Source organism: Hippopotamus amphibius, chromosome X (genome assembly GCF_030028045.1).
Source record: "Hippopotamus amphibius kiboko isolate mHipAmp2 chromosome X, mHipAmp2.hap2, whole genome shotgun sequence".
NCBI classification, from domain to species: Eukaryota; Metazoa; Chordata; class Mammalia; order Artiodactyla; family Hippopotamidae; genus Hippopotamus; species Hippopotamus amphibius.
In genome coordinates this window covers 120,700,572-120,717,233 of record NC_080203.1, presented here as the reverse complement: position 1 = coordinate 120,717,233, position 16,662 = coordinate 120,700,572, and the positions used below count along the sequence as shown (strand labels likewise).

Below are 16,662 nucleotides of genomic sequence, written 5' to 3'. Positions count from 1 at the left end.
CCCACAGAGGCTCAATAATGGCCCGGGTCACGGAGCTGCTGGTGTTGGTGCCGGGATGGAAGGCTCATTCATCTGACTTGGAGATGGAGCCTTACTTGCTGCTCGGGTCCCCTGGGTCAGGGCCAGAGCGAGCAGTGGGTGGGTGGCCAGCTGCTTTTCAGCGAGGATGCGACGAGAAATGTGTGTTTCCACCCCTGAGACAGAACGTGCTAACCCTCGGCCAGGTCAGCGCTGGCCTCCCTGCTCCGAGGAGGGAGAGAGTACCCTCCCAGGCAACCACCGCTGCTGGGTGTGGAGAACAAGCCGCCCAGACCCAAGGCGCCAGGGGCTCCTGGTGTGGAAACCTGGGCCCGTCCGTGAGGCCAGGATGGTGGCAGGACAGGCCTCTCCCATCCCCCTCGAACATCTGTTCCTCCTCTTGGTGCTGTGGGCCTCGGCTGCTTGTGAAAGGGATCAAGCCTCAGAAGGCTGTTTTTCTTTGAAGCTGACAGCTTGATGCCTGTGGAAATGCAGTACTATTTCAGGATTTCATTTGAAAGAGGTTTCAAAAGAGTGAATCGAAGGCTCAGTTGAATTGCTTATCATGGCTCTTCTCCTGGCCACGTCTGGGTTGGTGAGCCCAGACACAGCATCTGTGGCTGTGCACGTCAGCCACAGGCAGGTGACTGTTCTAAATTAGCACCTGGCTCATTCTGGAGGGCTGTAACTCTTCCCCAGCCTTTACCCAAGAAGCAACCGGGCCTTTAGCGGCTTGTACCTTTCTTACATTATCTGTGTTTGAAATGATCCACCAGGAAGTGTATCTGGTGAATGACATGAGTCTTGTTCATGTCAAGCATGTCTTAAAGACACCAAAAATAAAGGCCATGAAAATGCGACTATGAAACGTGGGGGGCTGTGACCCCCCTGAACCCTCTGACGCAAATGGGAGCAAAGAGGCTTCCAAGGGAAGACGGCACAAACAGGAAGGCTCAAGGGGCATGGCGCCAGGCCACCCACACCGTCTCTGGGATCTGCCACGCCAATGCCAGGGCTCTGGGCTGGTGCTTTCTTCCCGTCCAGCTCTGTCATGCTGCCCCCACCACGCTAAAGCCTGGTCATCTTTCACATTGGCCTTCTTCCAAGGGGTGAGGTCCTTGAGCACCAAGTCTCATTTATCTTTTTGTTTCCACACCTAGCACAGAGAGCATCCCACACGTGCTGAAGAATGACAGAAGGAACCATCTCGTAATAGGAGGAGAAAGGTTTTATATACTGACATTAATAGGAAGGGGGGATGCGGGAGTCCACTGGAGTAGAAATTGAGAGATTTCAGGATTTCAGGGACTTTTTCTCTATGTAGCTACTCTGTACCTCAGCAAGGAAAATATTATGGTTTCGAACAAATATGAAGCCAAGGCATTGATGTCCCATGTAAACAGTGCCTGTGCACCACCGAGAAGGTAAGTGCACCGAGACTTGTGTTCCAGACACTCTCCCCCAGGGGCAACTACACTGTTTGGCTTGGACTGAAGCGAGACTCTAGCAGGAACCCTCCCTGCCTTTCCTCCACTTCAAGAATACTGGTCAGTACTGTATCTTGACTCTGAGGGGCACCGGGCACCTTGCTGTCCTCTCAAAACAGCCTGAGCATCGGTTTTCTCTACCTTCACGCAAACTTCCGAGCAGAGATCCAATGACCAAGTTTCCATTTCAGAGGCAGAGGCATCACCAATCTAAGCCACCATCCTCAACCAGCCAGAGTGCACCACGAAGCCACCAGGTGACTGTCCTTCAAAGTCCATTATTCACAGAAACGGTTTTCCCTGTTGTGTGTCATCCCCTCCACCCCCCCACCCCCCCCATCCCCATAAGACGCCTGGAGAGAAACTCCACCCACCAGGACCTTGGCAAAGATTGGTGAGGCCCTGCCCCATCAGGATTTGTCCTCGCTCCTCTGAAGTCATGGCCTCCAGCCACACCCACCTGAGAGCCTTCAGGCAAAAGTGCTTCTGCAAGAAGGGCTTGAGGCCACACCTGGCTCTGCCGCAGAAGGAAGCATTGTTTCTGAGCACACCATGCATTTCTGTGGCGTCTGGTGCCGCAGATGCATCACAAGCCTCTCCCAGAACACGGGTCAATGCCGCTCCCTGCTGGCTGTCACCTTATGCGGGGGGAGGGGGGGAGCAGGGGCACAGGCCTTCCAGAGGGACTTCCTGCCTACGCCAGCCCCAAAACAACAGTTTGCCCAGCTATAAGAAGAGTTGGCTCCTCCTCTGCCTTTTTTCTTGGCTAGATTCTGGAAGATGTGGGATTTTTCATAAGGCAGGAGAAACCCCTAATTCACGGGTGGCCAAGATAAAATCCTTGAAGACCATGAGCCAAAGTTAAGTGGGAGCAACTTTCTACATCTTTGTGAGAGAGAACTGTCACGCGAATTAGCTATGCTAACAAGAGGCCAAGAAAGAAAGCAAGGCACAAGAAAACTATACCTCCGCAGAAAGAGTTGTTCTATTTGGTAAACAGTTGGCCCACAGACACACTGTACCCTGTTAAGATGTTCCCTTTGTCATGGTCCGCAGCTGCTGGAAGGATCTTTCCATCTTGAAGATGTGTCACTAGCTCGTCGAACCTGTTCGGTAACTCTGAGAGCCGATTTAAGCTGCCTTCTCACTTCACTCTGCACTCAGGAGAGACCAATTTCCAATTCCTCCTCAGACTCCAGGAGACCAGATGGTATGATGAATGTAAATGATGATCCCAGGCGCTCCTCGGGGGAGCACAGGATTCAGCGGCTCTTTCTGTGGCTTGGATGTATGCTGCTTTCAGGTGTGTCACTGCCATCTCCTCCCTGCCAGTGTTTCTGATGGGAAATGGTTTTATCACAGCACAGGGGATCTTGGGGAACACAAGAAAGTTCCCATGAGAAAGAGCGCCGAGGCCCTACTGCATCTGGCAGCCTGAATTCGGCAGCAATTCCTGCAAATGAGAAGCCACTGCCTTCGTTAGGTAGGTCATTGTCCCATAAGCCCCACTTGGAGCACTGTCATAGAAGAAGTGGCAAATGCCCGTGGCTTGGTCTTTCTCCAGCATGTCCGTGGCGCCGATCGACATCTGCAGCGGGAAAGAGCAGAGGCAATGGGTGAGCAGAGCTGGCACTCGTGGCCTAATTCGGAGGCCACCTGGCCTCTGCTCCGGGCACCGCATCCCCACCCGCCCGACTTGGCAGCACATCACTGATTCTAGGATGAGAGGACGGCTTCTAGCTCGACTTTGGTTCAGGTTAAGTGGTTGGTTCACCTGGGGCCAGACGGGTAGCAAGGCTGGTGCTGGCACTAAAACCTATGCTGAAACGGGCCCGTGTATCTCCAAAGGTCTTTAGATTTCCCAGTGGCCACTGCACCATTTTCAAACCAAGTGGTTGACGTTTTTCACCATCTGTGATGACATTATCTTTGTTCGAGAATATTCTTTCCTATTGGTCACAGGACCTCCAGCCTTGACAGACATAAATGCCAGCCAACCCAGCTACACTGCCCCTGTCCCCACCGTGGCTGTGGGTACACCCACCTGGTCCTGCAGGAACAGCTGGTTGGCTACATGCACGAGCTGGTCCACATGGATGATGCCCCCAATGGTGCCCATCTCCGTGTCCGAGAGCAGCGCCAGCACCATGGTGGCCTCCACCAGCAGCTGCCGGTACTCAGGCTGTGGCACTCGGTTCAGCACCGACTCAACGTGGACAGCAAACTTGATCTCCTGTGGGGTCATCTGCCAAAGGGACCAGGAGGGGGTCGGGAGTAAGCCGAGAACAGACACAGCCCTGTCACCCATGCTGCCCACAGCACCCACTGGCTCAGCAGAAACGCTGCCTCCTTTCCGGCCACTTTGATTCTGTGCGCACAGGAATCCTCTGGCGCAGGAAGCTGAAAGCTCTGCCCTGGGAGTCTGTCACCTCGTCCCAGCACTAGCCACCTATCCCACTGGACTGACTTCCACGGGCAGGACCATTTCTTATTTCTCTTTCTTCATTATTCCGTGTGGCAATACATGTGCCTTGCATGGAGTAAAAACTAAAAAATCAAATTTTTAAAAGAATGAATGGGGGAAGATGACTGCTCTCAGGGGAGAGTGAGTCAGAGGAGGCTGCCGTGGGTCCAATGAGCATGGTGTGCAACTTTCCTGAAAACTCTATTAAGAGAAGAGCAAAGGTCTGGATAGTCTGAAATGCTGTGTCTGAGGGGAAGGAGAAGAGATGATGCTAATAAATGTGGGGGAAAAACTCTGCAAAACTTGAGGGTTAAGTGTCTAAAAAGATAGGACCTACAAAGGGCCTGACTGTATGTAACAAGCTTGAAAGAAGGGTGAGTGGTCCGAGTCCAAGAACTAAAGCACTTGGTGAGAACTCACGGCATTTGGGTTTTCTCATCATACCTCTCGCGTCGTCGAGGATGGGAGCACATAACCGTCGATGGACAGACCATGGCACTGGAGGCAGAACACACATTTCACATTTCAGTCAGATTCCAGAATGTGATTAAAAAGTGTGCACACACTCAAGTCACTCTGCCCTGGAAGCCAGCACGAGGACTGGAACATGCCAGACTGTCAGAGTTATTTTTAGAGAGCTTGTTCTCACTGCCCACAGGCTGTGTTTTCGATGGAACAATTCTAGGGAACCAGCAGGCATCATTCAGATCTCACATGAACAACGCCCCAGGGAGCTGCCGGGTCCTCCTCTGTGGGAGCCCTGAGTTGCACTCGGCAACCTGGCCCTGGCGACTGAGAAGGCCCCCTTTGGTGCCAGATAAAGGGAGATGTGTATGGTTCCTGCTGGCGAAGTGATACTTCTATGCCTTTGCAGGCATGTATTTTTGAGATTTCTATAATAAGCACCAATCACAAAAGACTAGAGCACATGCACAGACACGCACACGCACACCCGTGTATATAAATAACAAGCGCTGGCTCAATACAAAATGCTGCTTTTTCATAATAAAAGTGTCTTGGTATCAAGCCAGTGGAAGCCCGGATGGTAGCATACGAGGCCCCAGGAAGAGTGGGGAGATTTTCTAGGAACAGTTTGTGCTGGTCTCACTGGCTGCCTTCTAACTCCCTGTGCCCCCAGTGGGCTGAGGACAGAGCGGCAGCATACGTTCCTTCCGCCTGACAAGAGGCCTCGGTGGGCTCTGATCCCACGTGGGGACCAGAGTTCAGCTGTGAGGACAGGGACGCCTCTGACCTCCCCATGCCCAGCTCCGTGAGGAAGACCTCACAGGGGATAGAACGCAGTCGAATGGGGCTGTGGCTCTGGGAAGGGCGTGTAGTCCCTCGCCTCTCCTACTGTGAAAGGAGCTAACAAAAATAGGGAAAAAATCAGTCCTGCCTGTGGTTCTTGGTTTGCATAGAAGCTTTTAATGGAGGCAGACTGTCCCTCTGGTGGGACCCGGCGAGACACAGGGACGCTCTGGGGCTGATGTGGGAGGGAGACAAAGTGGGTGCAGGGACCAAGGGGCATGGCTCCTGCGGCTGTTCTGGGTCAGCCGGGTTATGGTGTTTCATCCAGAGCCTTCCCTGCCTTCTCTGGTTCTTGTCTATTTTCTGACTTTTCTACTTTCCTAAAATATGTCAAAGGGGGCCCCGCGCAACCTGGGCCGCCACCTTATCTAACTTGTTGGGTTTCCAGCCAGTGTTTCTCAATCAGGGGCAATTTGCCACCCAGGGGACACTTGGCAACATCTTGGGGACATTTTGGTTGTCACACTGGGGGAGGGGGTGCTACCAGCACCTAGTGGGTGGAGACCAGGGATGTCGCTTAACATCCCACAATGCACAGGACAGCCTTGCAAGAAAGAATTATCCAGCCCCAAATGTCAGTGGTGCTGAGGGGGAGAAATCCTGCTCTAGGCCGTGAGTTACCTAAGGTCAGGGTTGTGTGCCTGTCGTGCAGCCATGTGCTACCTGGAGGTGCTGGCAGGCCTCAGCACCAGTGACTATGGAACGTGGCACAGTGGCCAAGCTCACCTTCTGAAGGATCTTCCACACCTTCTGGTAGAATCCCACGGGGACCCTGTTGATGGCCCCGTCCAGCCTCCTCCTGCGCAGCCACTGGCCCTGCCGCTCCCCCCAGCCGATGTGATGCCCGCCCGAGTCTGATGATGAAGTGCCCGTGGGTGAGGATGGGGTGCTGGACCTCTGCAAGACAGAAAGGGCACGGCCTTCAGAAGCCTCACAGCCGGCACCCCCGGGAGCGCTGGTCACCGAGAGGGTGGCTCCGGGAACTAGTCAATACCACCAGCTGGCTTCACTCTTCCATGCACTGGTTTGTTTACTAAGCTCCTTCAGTACTACCCAAGAGGTAGTAGTATAGCATCAGAGGCCCCTGACCTGACAGAGAGGCTGAGCAGGTCAGGGGGCGGGCTCTGGGGGGGGCTGTGAACCCCAATTCCACACCAGCTGCTCCAGTCTCTAACTTCCTGCTAGCGCCTCTCAGCCTCATCTGAGCAGCAGGGCACAGCGGGCACCCCGAATGCAGATGCGGGAAGCCCCAGGAGCACGCCTGGCCATAGGGTCCGCCAGCACTGCTGCCGGAGGGCTTGGGGAGGCCCCGGGCCTGCGGAGGAGGTGACTCCCTCAGGCGCCGCAGCCCAGGGAGGCCAGCGCCGCAGTGACCGCTCTCCTCCTGCAGTGCCGCTGCCACGAGACCACCACACACAGCACAGGGCAAGGCTCTGCAGCCCCAGAGGGAGGGAAGGCTGGAACCCACATTTGTAGGGGGGCCTCAGAGACTGTCGTATTTCCACCTTCCTTTGTGATCGCTTTGTACTTCGCCCGCTCTCAGCGCGGTGCTTTATCCTAACTTGGGACGATGACTGCCTCCGAACCCCCGGAGCCTTTGCTGCGGCTCCTTCCTGCCTCCTCCCTGAGGCTGGGATTTATTCTGGCCTCCGTGAGGGAAGCGCTGGGGCAGGGCCAGCAGTTTTGCTTCTGCCTCGGGAGCCGCGGGCCCGCCCACGACTGAGGAGGCAGCTCTGAGAGGCTCCCAGTGAGGCCTGAACCAGGCCTGAAAGGGGCTCCCCCGGCTCCGACCTCCCTGCGGCAAAGCTCACGCCCGCTTCCTGCCCGTGGATGGCTTCTCACCCCTCGGTCTCTGGGTCGGGGGAGGAATAACCTTCATCCTTACACATTATCTTTGTCCTGGACTATCTGGCACTTTCTCAATGTGCAACATCAAATTCAGAGGTTTAAAAATGAAATCCCAATGTTAGGCAGACTAGCAAGGCAGGGGGCGGAGTGTTCTCGGAGCGCGCATTGTGACTTCATCGGATCTTATTTTGAAAAGGCTGCTAGGCTGGGTTATTCCATTGGGCTCATTACTTCCATTTAAATATGGCAACAATTAGATACAAATAAAAGTAATGACAGCCACACTCATCAATGACTCAGCTGGTTTTCTCCTTCTAGTTTCGGGAGGAAGGTTCAGACTTGCCTCTGCAATTAGAACATTTCCTAGTCCTCCATCTCATCTGGGGCCTCAAGCCACGTGGGGGCATTATGTCTACAAAGTGCCAATCAGCACGTGCAGGCAGTGTCACCCCCCGGGGCTCAAGAGAAAGGCACATAACCACTGCCTTGAAGGTTCCAGAAGCTCCCGGGAATTGATGAGAAGAGTGCTCCCCAGTCACACCCCGCGGAGGAGCATAAGCTGATGTAAAAACAAAGCTCAGTTCCACAACCTCTCCTCTTTCTTTCTAGCCTCGCCTCATAATGATAGTCAGATGAAAACACTTAAACCTTCGGTGCACATCTTCGGGAGTTAGGGAGCCGGGGGGAGCATGTGAAGGGCAATGAGAGGGTTCAGACACCACAAATGAGGAGGAGGACGACGGCGGGGACACATGGTTTACCACAGACTTGGAGGAGTGTGCGCTGCCGGACGGAGCCTGGCTCACAGTAAAGAGCTACAAAACAAAGAGAGTCCACTCAGTCATGTGCAGTGACACCAAAGGACGCATGCAGAGAGAAGGAACACAGAACAGCCTTGAAAACAGCTGAGGAAGAGGCAGAGGATGCGGGCGGCCGCAAGTTCTCACTCACCCCCCAGGCAGACGGCCCGCAGCGCAGCGGGCAGAGCTCTGGGCTCCGCGCTATGGAGGCCCTGGGAAATGCTTTCTCTGAGTGTGAAGTGTTCCCATGTCTGGTCGGATGTGGAGGGTGCCTCGTCAAGTTAGGACACAACTTATTTTCCAAACTCCCACCCAAGAAGTGCTAATCTTTTATGTTAATTTTGGAAAAAGAATAATATATTTCCTTGATATAAGCAGCCAAATACAAAACTTGTACTGGCTAACAATCTAAACCCATCAAAGAAAAAAGGTGATTATTTTGTCCCCATAATATGCAATGGAGCCGGGAGGAACCACCCATACTCAGCCGCAGTCAGCTGCTCTTGGGATGTAGGTAACCAGAGGGATGGTGCCACCGAGTGGCTGGCAAAGGAAGATGTTTGGAAAGTCTGTTCCTTATTTGGAAAGAGCATGAATTCGAATGAGCGAGCACACAGGTTTTTTCCCCCGGGACAACACAGAGAATCTGCGTGTCAGTATATGACTCCTCTGCGCCCTCTGTCACGGAGACATTAAATCTTTAGGAACGGGACTCCAATCTTCTGGAGGGAGGAGGCGAAGGAAGTATGTCACAAGTGTGATAGAAAAGAACAGTATCCTTACTTTTTTTTCCTTCCAGGGTTAAATTCCCCCAGGCAATCTGGGGACAGGGAATAGCAGTATTCCTCCTATTGCTATAATCAATGACCACAATCTACTTGTCCCTATTTACTTCCTTTTGAACAGAAACTCCTGCCAAGGCAGAACCTGGGACCATCTCTTTCACCTAGTATCCTGTAAAATCCAAGAGTTTGATAAATGGATTTTTTTTTTTAAAGGCACAGGGCAGGGTCATTTCTCTTGCTTTCAAGTCCAGTGCTCTGCCTACCCCCGGGGCTGCCTGCCATAGCCTGCAGAGTCCCCTCCACCCACGCCTCTTTGATGGGCAGAACCATTCTCCACGCGTTCAGACTCTGTACTCACAGCCTCGCTTTCCACATTCAAGCCAGAAAGAACATGAAGCACAGTAAAGGAGGAAACAAGACAAAGATGTTTCACCTGTTCATCAGCACTAACTCGCCTAGTCATCTGAAAGCAAAAATACATCAGAAAATAAAAACCAGTTTCACACCAAGGATGCCTCACTACTTCTACCACCCTCTAGATCATCCAAAGAAGTGCTGCTCCCAGCGGTAGGGTGTGACCGCTAGTGCCTCACGGACTCAACATACTGAGTCATCAGTTGAAATGGACAAGAAGATCTGAGTGCATTTCTCCCTGCAGGTCATGGTAAGAAGGAAACTCTATTTCCTACTGCAGATCACTGTCAAGTCCTAGCACAGTACCCGGCACATTAGGACTGAAAGGCTGTTGATGTGCAGTCGTGAGGGGTCAGTTGGGAAGGCATTTACTGTGAATTAAATAAAGGTGAGCACAAGAGAGAGACACCTGTGGATGGTGGAAGATAAAGGTATCATGAGCATTCCATTATATTTCTAGGTTCCTCTCACTGTTTCACTTGAAGGACACATTTGATAGAGAGATGATTTAGTTACCTTTTGCAGAACTCTACTTTTTAAATGGCTGTGGTCCACTTGAAAGACCGGTTCACGGCAACAAGCAAACATGGAGGAGGGTATTTTCTAGAATGCTCACATAACACGTTAACATTAAGGATGAGTGTGTGTGGGTGCATGTGAGTGGCTCTGGGATGTCTGGGTACAGGGTGTGTTCGGCTTCCAGGACAGAAGAGATCGCACATCCTTTACAAAGCGGGCTGTACCCTGCATGCCCTGGGTTTCTATCACTTTCTGAGTTGAGCCCAGATAGGAAGACCACTTCTTTCCTGGCACCGAGAGCTTTCCTTACCTGTTTCATCTCACTCCTCAACCTGTTGATGCCACTCCTCTCGGTTTTTGTGACTCCAGTGTGTCCCACCTCATGGATGGAGATAGCAGGGCTGGATGTGGAGGAATGGATGGGCCGCACTGGAGGGGAAACACACACGAGGTTCTTAGAAACTATACAGCGTCTGTCCTGAGACAGGGATACATGCACGTGCCAATTTTTATCCATGTCTCTTCTCTCTCCCACTCGACCGTGCACTCCATTAGAGGCGGCCACATCTACCCTGACCAGCGCTCTGTTTCCAGCACCTGGAGCAGCACCTGCTACACAGCACGGGCTCAATATGCATTTAAGCGAATGGGTGACAGAGTGAACATCACTCAAGCAGCATGCAGGAAACACTGAGTGGCCAGGAAACCCTTCAATTATTTGGATATGTTTTTTAAAATAATTTTTTACTTCTCCAAATGCACCCCTTCCTTGTGGAAAATTGAGAGCACCCAATTAAGGTCCAGCCTTAGGGCCAGAGAAGGGAGTCCTGGGAGAACAAGCCGACCAAAGGCTGGAGGTGGCGGAGACACACAGAAGGGGCAGGGAGGCTCCGGCACGGCTCCATTCGGCTGCAGTGGCCTCGGAGCAGCCTGTCTGCCGCCCCGCCCCCACTAACCCATTCTCAGCACTGTGCTCACAGAGATCATTCTAAAAGGCACGTGAGACCATGTCACTGCCCACTCAGAATCCTTCCAGGCCTAGCCCTGTCTTCAGGTTAAAGCCTCTCAGGGACACACAAAACCCTACCGACTTGAGCCCACCTGCCCCTCTTAGCTGTCCCCTCCAGGACAGCCACAAGGTGCTGGGCACTGCACAGGCGGCTCCCTCCCATCCCGCCTGCTCTCCTCTGCCAGTTGCGTCCTCTCCTTCTGCAGGCCCGGCTCTAAGGGCATTTCCTTGGGCAGCATCCTCTGCGTGCCCTGCCTTCCCACCCAACCCACCCCCAAACCCATGGGAGTAGGGCACTGTCCAGAGGCGTAGAGACAAATGAGGAGTCGAAGGGCAGCACAGAGGGAGGACCCCCGAAGGAAACACGATTAGCCAGAGAGGGAAGAGTGGAAAACAGAAGCCAAAGGGGTCTGGGAAGGTACAGTGGGGCCTGTATGGGGTGGACATTAGCTGGAAATATTCATCTCAGACATCTCAGGATGTAATGAAAAGTCTGACTGAGTTTCCCAATTTATAAAAATTGAACAATTTCAAAGGACAATTAACAAACGATGTTATATGCAAAAAGACAGGAACACTTCTGGCCTTGCTTGCAATTAGATTTATGGTTTCAATTGACATTACTCTGTTCCTAGCTTTTTAAGTTTCTATAGCTTTATATCTAATAACAATTTTTAGTAATTATCTGTGTCAAACCACATATTATTTTGATGAGCAGAACATTAAATATTAATTTTGTATATTTACATTTTAAGGATTGTGCATTTAAAAGAACTGAAAATTACTTTTGGAAAAGGATGTTGAGCATTCCTCCTTCAGGAAGGGAGAAAAACCACCAAAACACATCTGATTGCATGATGCCGGTTTTGTTTGCTGCTGGCGCCCACTCTAAAGAAAAAATCCCAAGTACCCAATGTCCTTATTAAATAAAAAGAATGACAGCCCACACTGCATTTCTTTGGCTTGATGAAATAAATTCACAAATGTGTCGGCAAATCATTTCACTTTATTATGGGGAGGATAAATGATAATTGCTTCAATTATAATTAGGGAGCATTTGAGAACAGAATTCCACCAGGACTTGGGTGATTATATTTCCTAGCACTGCAAACAGGGTTCCGGTACAGATAAAAAGAGAGAGCAAGACAGGGACGAGGCAAACTCACTCAGCAAGAAGGTGCTGTGAGGCTGCAGAGGGCTTTTATCCAGGCCCACAAAGGGTGACGGGGGTCTGGCTGAAAACCAACCCACACTAAAGGCAGGGCACTCAGGTGCTGGGAAAAGACAGCCCTTGCAGGCTGATACCCTGGTCACCTCACCTGCTCCTAATCCCTGTGCACCAGTGACGGTGCCTGGACCTACTGCAGAAGGAGGGAGGCCGCAGACCATGTCCACATGCGACCGCAGCTCTCCCAGCCAGCCCACGAGCGGTCACAAAGCCCTACAAGTCACAACTTTAAACCTAGACCTCTGTCCATCTCAGTGAAGTAGGAACCTTATACCCAAACATTATGTCGCAAATCATGATTACTGCTGTTGATGTGTATAGAAATGAAGCAGTTCCAGGCTGCACTGGACACATCAGTCAAGCCCTCTCTGACCCCTCTCCCTGCAGAGGTAAGACAAGCATTTACTTACCGCTTCTTTCAACACCAAACTCTTTTCCACTTAAAATATGGTGCAGGAGATTTTTCATATCAAAAGGGCTGAGGTTCATCAAACTTTCAGAAGCTTCTTCTCCTAAAAACAAACATCTTGTAAGTATTCCAGACACAGGACTGGTAGCAGGGGGCAGCAGAGTTGGGTGGGTGGGTGTGCGTGGGGGGGGTGATAAAGGATACCGTGGCAGGTCTTCCTGCTCACGATGACCCTCTCCAGCGCTTCAGGGCTGGAAGGTAATGATCCTTGGGATTCTAAATGGTGCTATTTAAATTGTATATGTTCGCAGATGCATAATTTTTCACACTGTAATGACCCCAATGTTGGACTGTATCTTGTAGTTGATTTACATATGTAGATTGGTAGGATTTCTCCCAGCGGAGGTGTTATGAAATGGGGGATGACATCTCACCACAAGGAGACACAGTAAGGAACGTAGATGTCAGGAGCAGGGCAGAAGATTCTAGTGCCTAGTTTTCCCTAACCTAAGAAATTCAACAGCCTGTGCAGGCTGGTTTGGCGGAAGTTACATCTAAATGAGAGAATCTGGTAAAGCCATGAGTAAACCCAAAGGCTCAGAAGCCCTGGTTCCAGAATACTTGGGCAGGGCTCCCCGGGGGCGGGTGGGGGCGGGGGGGGGCGGGCAGGAGCCGCGGGAGCTGCCTGCGAGAATCGCACCTGAACAGTTCAGGCTCCGCGCCAGCTCCGTGGCCATCACCTGAATGATCAGTCCAATCCGGAGTCTGAGCATCTCCACAAAGAGGCTGGGCTGTGCCCTGACGTACATGGCCAGGTAAACCACAATCTCCTGACACAGACACACGTGGAGACAGGTTTTCAGAGACCGAGTGGTGGCGGAGAAGCCCCTGCTGCCCAGAGACGGCCCTGCCCCTCCACGGCCAGCTGACCTGTGTGAGGACAGCAATGCTGATGTCCTGCCCGCTGGCTTCATAGATGAGTTTTGTGAGCTCCTCGGGTGGAAGAGGCCTAGGAAGGAGCATCAGGACACAAACACCATGAAAGATGCCTACGAGTGTGCCTCCTAGCCCTCTGTGGAAGATCCTCATTTTCTGCTGGAAGCGCTCAAGTGACAGTGTCTAAAAAGACTCTCTTCCTGAATGGTGGGCGGCACTGATGTTTTCCCCGCGGTATTGCTCCCAAACCTGAGGCCCCCAGGCTGAAGACTTACGCAGAGATAGTCTTTTCCCGGGGTTCTGGCGGCAGGCCCACCGTGAGCTGCTTCTGGTGCGACAGCAGGTCCGTGCAGGCCTACACATTCAGGAAGAGGGTGAGGGGGAGAAAGAGATTAGCAAAGCCAGCGGGGAAGGGTCACTGCCAATAAGATCATAAATTTCCCTTTACAAACTCTACGACCCATGCTGCCATTTATCTGAAAATTCATCCATAGACCCCAGACTGAGCACCCAGGCCAGAGGTGGGTCCCCGTGATCTTTGTGTCCCCAAAATGTGGCCCCAGGCCTGGTTCTGCAGGGCCTATTAGTGGGTATTTTATGTTCATCCCCTGTAGCAAACACACTGGATTTCCTGATATTCCATGAGGAGGAGGAGCTGCTGTGAGTCCTGAAATACTGATGTTAAGAGTTAATGACCAGGGGCTTCCTAGGTGGTGCAGTGGTTAAGAATCCGCCTGCCAATGCAGGGGACACGGGTTTGATCCCTGCTCCAGGAAGATCCCACATGCTGTGGAGCAACTAAGCCCGTGCACCACAACTATTGAGCCTGAGCTCTAGAGCCCACGAGCCACAACTATTGAGCCCATGTGCTGCAACTACTGAAGCCCATGCACCTAGAGCCTGTGCTCCACAAGAGAAGCCACAGCAATCAGGAGCCCGCACACCACAACAAAAAGAGCAGCCCCTGCTCACCACAACTAGAGGAAGCCGGCGTGCAGCAATGAAGACCCAACACAGCCAATAAATAAATTAATTTAAAAAAAGTTAATGACCATATTATAGTCCTAAATGGCCAGTTTCCCCATTATTCACGCATAATAAATACCATGACCTTAACTATAACAATGAACTTGAATGTCAAAGAAAGCAGCTGTGGATTCTGCAGGGTCTCCGGGTTAAAATATTGATGACAGGGGCTTCCTAGGTGGCACAGCGGTTAAGAATCCGCCTGCCAATGCAGGGGAAACGGGTTCGATCCCTGCTCCAGGAAGATCCCACATGCCGCAGAGCAACTAAGTCCATGCGCCACAACTATTGAGCCCATGTGCAGCAACTACTGAAGCCCACGTGCCTAGAGCCCATGCTCTACAACAAGAGAAGTCATGGCAATGAGGAGCCCGTGCACCACAGCGAAGAGTAGCCCCCACTCACCACAACTAAAGAAAGCCCGCGCACAGCAAAAAAAGACCCAACACAGCCAATAAAATAAATTAAAAAAAAATATTGATGACGATTGTACTGCAGGTGTGCAGAAATAAGAGCGCTCTGTTTAAGAGAGTGCCAGGCCACAGAGCATTTTCATTTTATTTCTTGCTAAGCCCTTTTCTGCAGCTAAGAAGTAACAAAACTAATCAGCTTGAATTTCATTTCCTCTGCCTGCCTTCCAAGAGCAGTGGGAAGTCAGGAAAGAAGGACCAGCTCCATCTTTATATTAAATAACATGCTTCCTTTACAAATAGAGGTGCTTGCCTCCAGCTTTCATAACAGGAAGAGGGCACCGGCCTAAAAAGGACAAACGGACACCCCGCACATGTGCAGTTGCTCTGACCTCAGCCAGGACCTCCACTTTCTTCCTGAGTAGGCCAGAGATGTAGCGGATCAGACCCCACTCCTGGTTCAAGCCGGCTTTTCCATAGAGCTCGCTGAGAAGGTTGTGAACGGTGACCCCGTGCTGTCCAGAGAGATTTGTGTCCCAGCTGGGACCCCTGTCAAGAGATGGAAAACCCCAGAGGTAAGGCCCAGAACGTTTCAAGGCCGGATTCTCTCGCAATAGAGCTCCCTTGGCAGGGAGGGAAGGAATCACTGCACATTCTGCCAAATGCTCAGGGGCCCTCCCAGTGCCTCTGAGTCTCACTGAGAGGGCTGCGTCTTCTTCTGTCTATTTGAAACACAAGCCTAACATCAGGAAACGGTGAGATCCTGGCCTCACTCAGCCTTCTCGTCCTGGGAGGCCAACACTAGGCAGAGAAGGGGATGGGAGCCTGTTCACGGTGAGTCTGGGTAGTCTGGGTGACTATGACCATGATGTGCCTTGCTGGAAGGCCAAGAAGCCTAGGACAAAGAGCCAAGGAGAACAGAGAAAGCGCAACCTAGTGAAGACCGTACACTTACTTTATCACATACAGAATGTACAGAATGTCTGCTTGGTCCTGTAGGTTCGAACAATCTTTCAGCTGCTCAACCAGCTTCTCACAGTCCACATTGCCATGGTCATCTCTGGGAAACTGGAAGTCATCTTCGGGGGCCTGTCCATACAAAAGCCACTAAGCAGGGTAAGGGGGCTAGGCATGCGAACTTCCAGAAGATCAGGAAGGGACACACCAGCCTGGTCTTGGAACTCTGCTGCTGTCCTATGCTCCAGGTTTTCATCGAATCTTTTGTGGCTTTTTGTTTATATTTCTGACCAGTGAATCACCGTGTTAGTCAATGCTTGCAAGAGACTGAACTGAACAGGTTAAAATATGTGTAAATTTTATTTACGTAAAGGTCAAAAACAGGCAAAACCAACCCCTGGTGTTAGAACTCACGCTAGCACTTACCTTTGGAGTGGAGGGGAAGGAAGCGACCGGGAGGGACACAAAGGGCGCTTGTCACTCACATGGGTCTGTTTGCTCAGTCATAATTCACTGAGCTCTATACTTATATTTTATATACTTTTCTCTGTATATGTTAAATTCCAATAAAATTTTTTTGAAGGCAAAACAAACACACAAAAAAGTGAGTTTTAAACAACCTAAAATTGTGGCTAGGTTAAAATTATCTCCAACAGATGCTGAATCCTTCTGATAAAATCAAAGGAGAGTTTGGATAAAATAACAAATTACAGCAACTAGTGGGGAACACCCTGGGATTTTACTCTCCAGAGGAATCTTTTTCTGGTTTTGTGCCCTGCTCCGCAAGCAGCCTGGCCTTGGCTGGCTGCACAGACAGGACAGGGCTGGGAGTGAGCTAGCTCACCTCCTCTAGTGTCACGTGGATTCTGATGAGTAGGCAGGACGTCAGTAGCCTTCTCCTACATGCAAAATATAAAGCTTTGCATCAAATTCAATGTGCGTACTGCCGCAAACCAGAATCCAGACAACTAAGTGAGCAGATGCACACCAAAACCCAGAACTTCTAATCCTAAAAGTCCTGGGTATCAAGACATGTGCCCTTTC

The 16,662-nt window shown here is 51.4% G+C and overlaps 1 protein-coding gene across 6 annotated transcripts in view; it reads right to left on the bottom strand.

Moving 5' to 3' along the window:
* Nucleotides 1-2,472: 2,472 nt before the first annotated feature.
* PHKA2 (phosphorylase kinase regulatory subunit alpha 2) overlaps nucleotides 2,473-16,662 on the bottom strand; it is an 80,231-nt gene continuing 66,041 nt past the window's right edge. For 4 of the 6 annotated variants that reach the window (XM_057717770.1, XM_057717769.1, XM_057717768.1 and 1 more), the window contains 13 exons: nucleotides 15,617-15,750; nucleotides 15,054-15,210; nucleotides 13,501-13,580; nucleotides 13,220-13,298; nucleotides 12,990-13,119; nucleotides 12,291-12,392; nucleotides 9,954-10,072; nucleotides 9,144-9,173; nucleotides 7,887-7,940; nucleotides 6,004-6,174; nucleotides 4,414-4,467; nucleotides 3,550-3,750; nucleotides 2,473-3,093 (listed from right to left, as the gene is read on the bottom strand). In XM_057717770.1, the coding sequence (XP_057573753.1) occupies nucleotides 2,923-3,093; nucleotides 3,550-3,750; nucleotides 4,414-4,467; nucleotides 6,004-6,174; nucleotides 7,887-7,940; nucleotides 9,144-9,173; nucleotides 9,954-10,072; nucleotides 12,291-12,392; nucleotides 12,990-13,119; nucleotides 13,220-13,298; nucleotides 13,501-13,580; nucleotides 15,054-15,210; nucleotides 15,617-15,750 (1,482 nt within the window). In that variant the 3' untranslated portion in view covers nucleotides 2,473-2,922. The remainder of the gene's footprint in view (nucleotides 3,094-3,549; nucleotides 3,751-4,413; nucleotides 4,468-6,003; nucleotides 6,175-7,886; nucleotides 7,941-9,143; nucleotides 9,174-9,953; nucleotides 10,073-12,290; nucleotides 12,393-12,989; nucleotides 13,120-13,219; nucleotides 13,299-13,500; nucleotides 13,581-15,053; nucleotides 15,211-15,616; nucleotides 15,751-16,662) is intronic. The other 2 variants (XM_057717771.1, XM_057717772.1) reach the window with 2 other exon arrangements.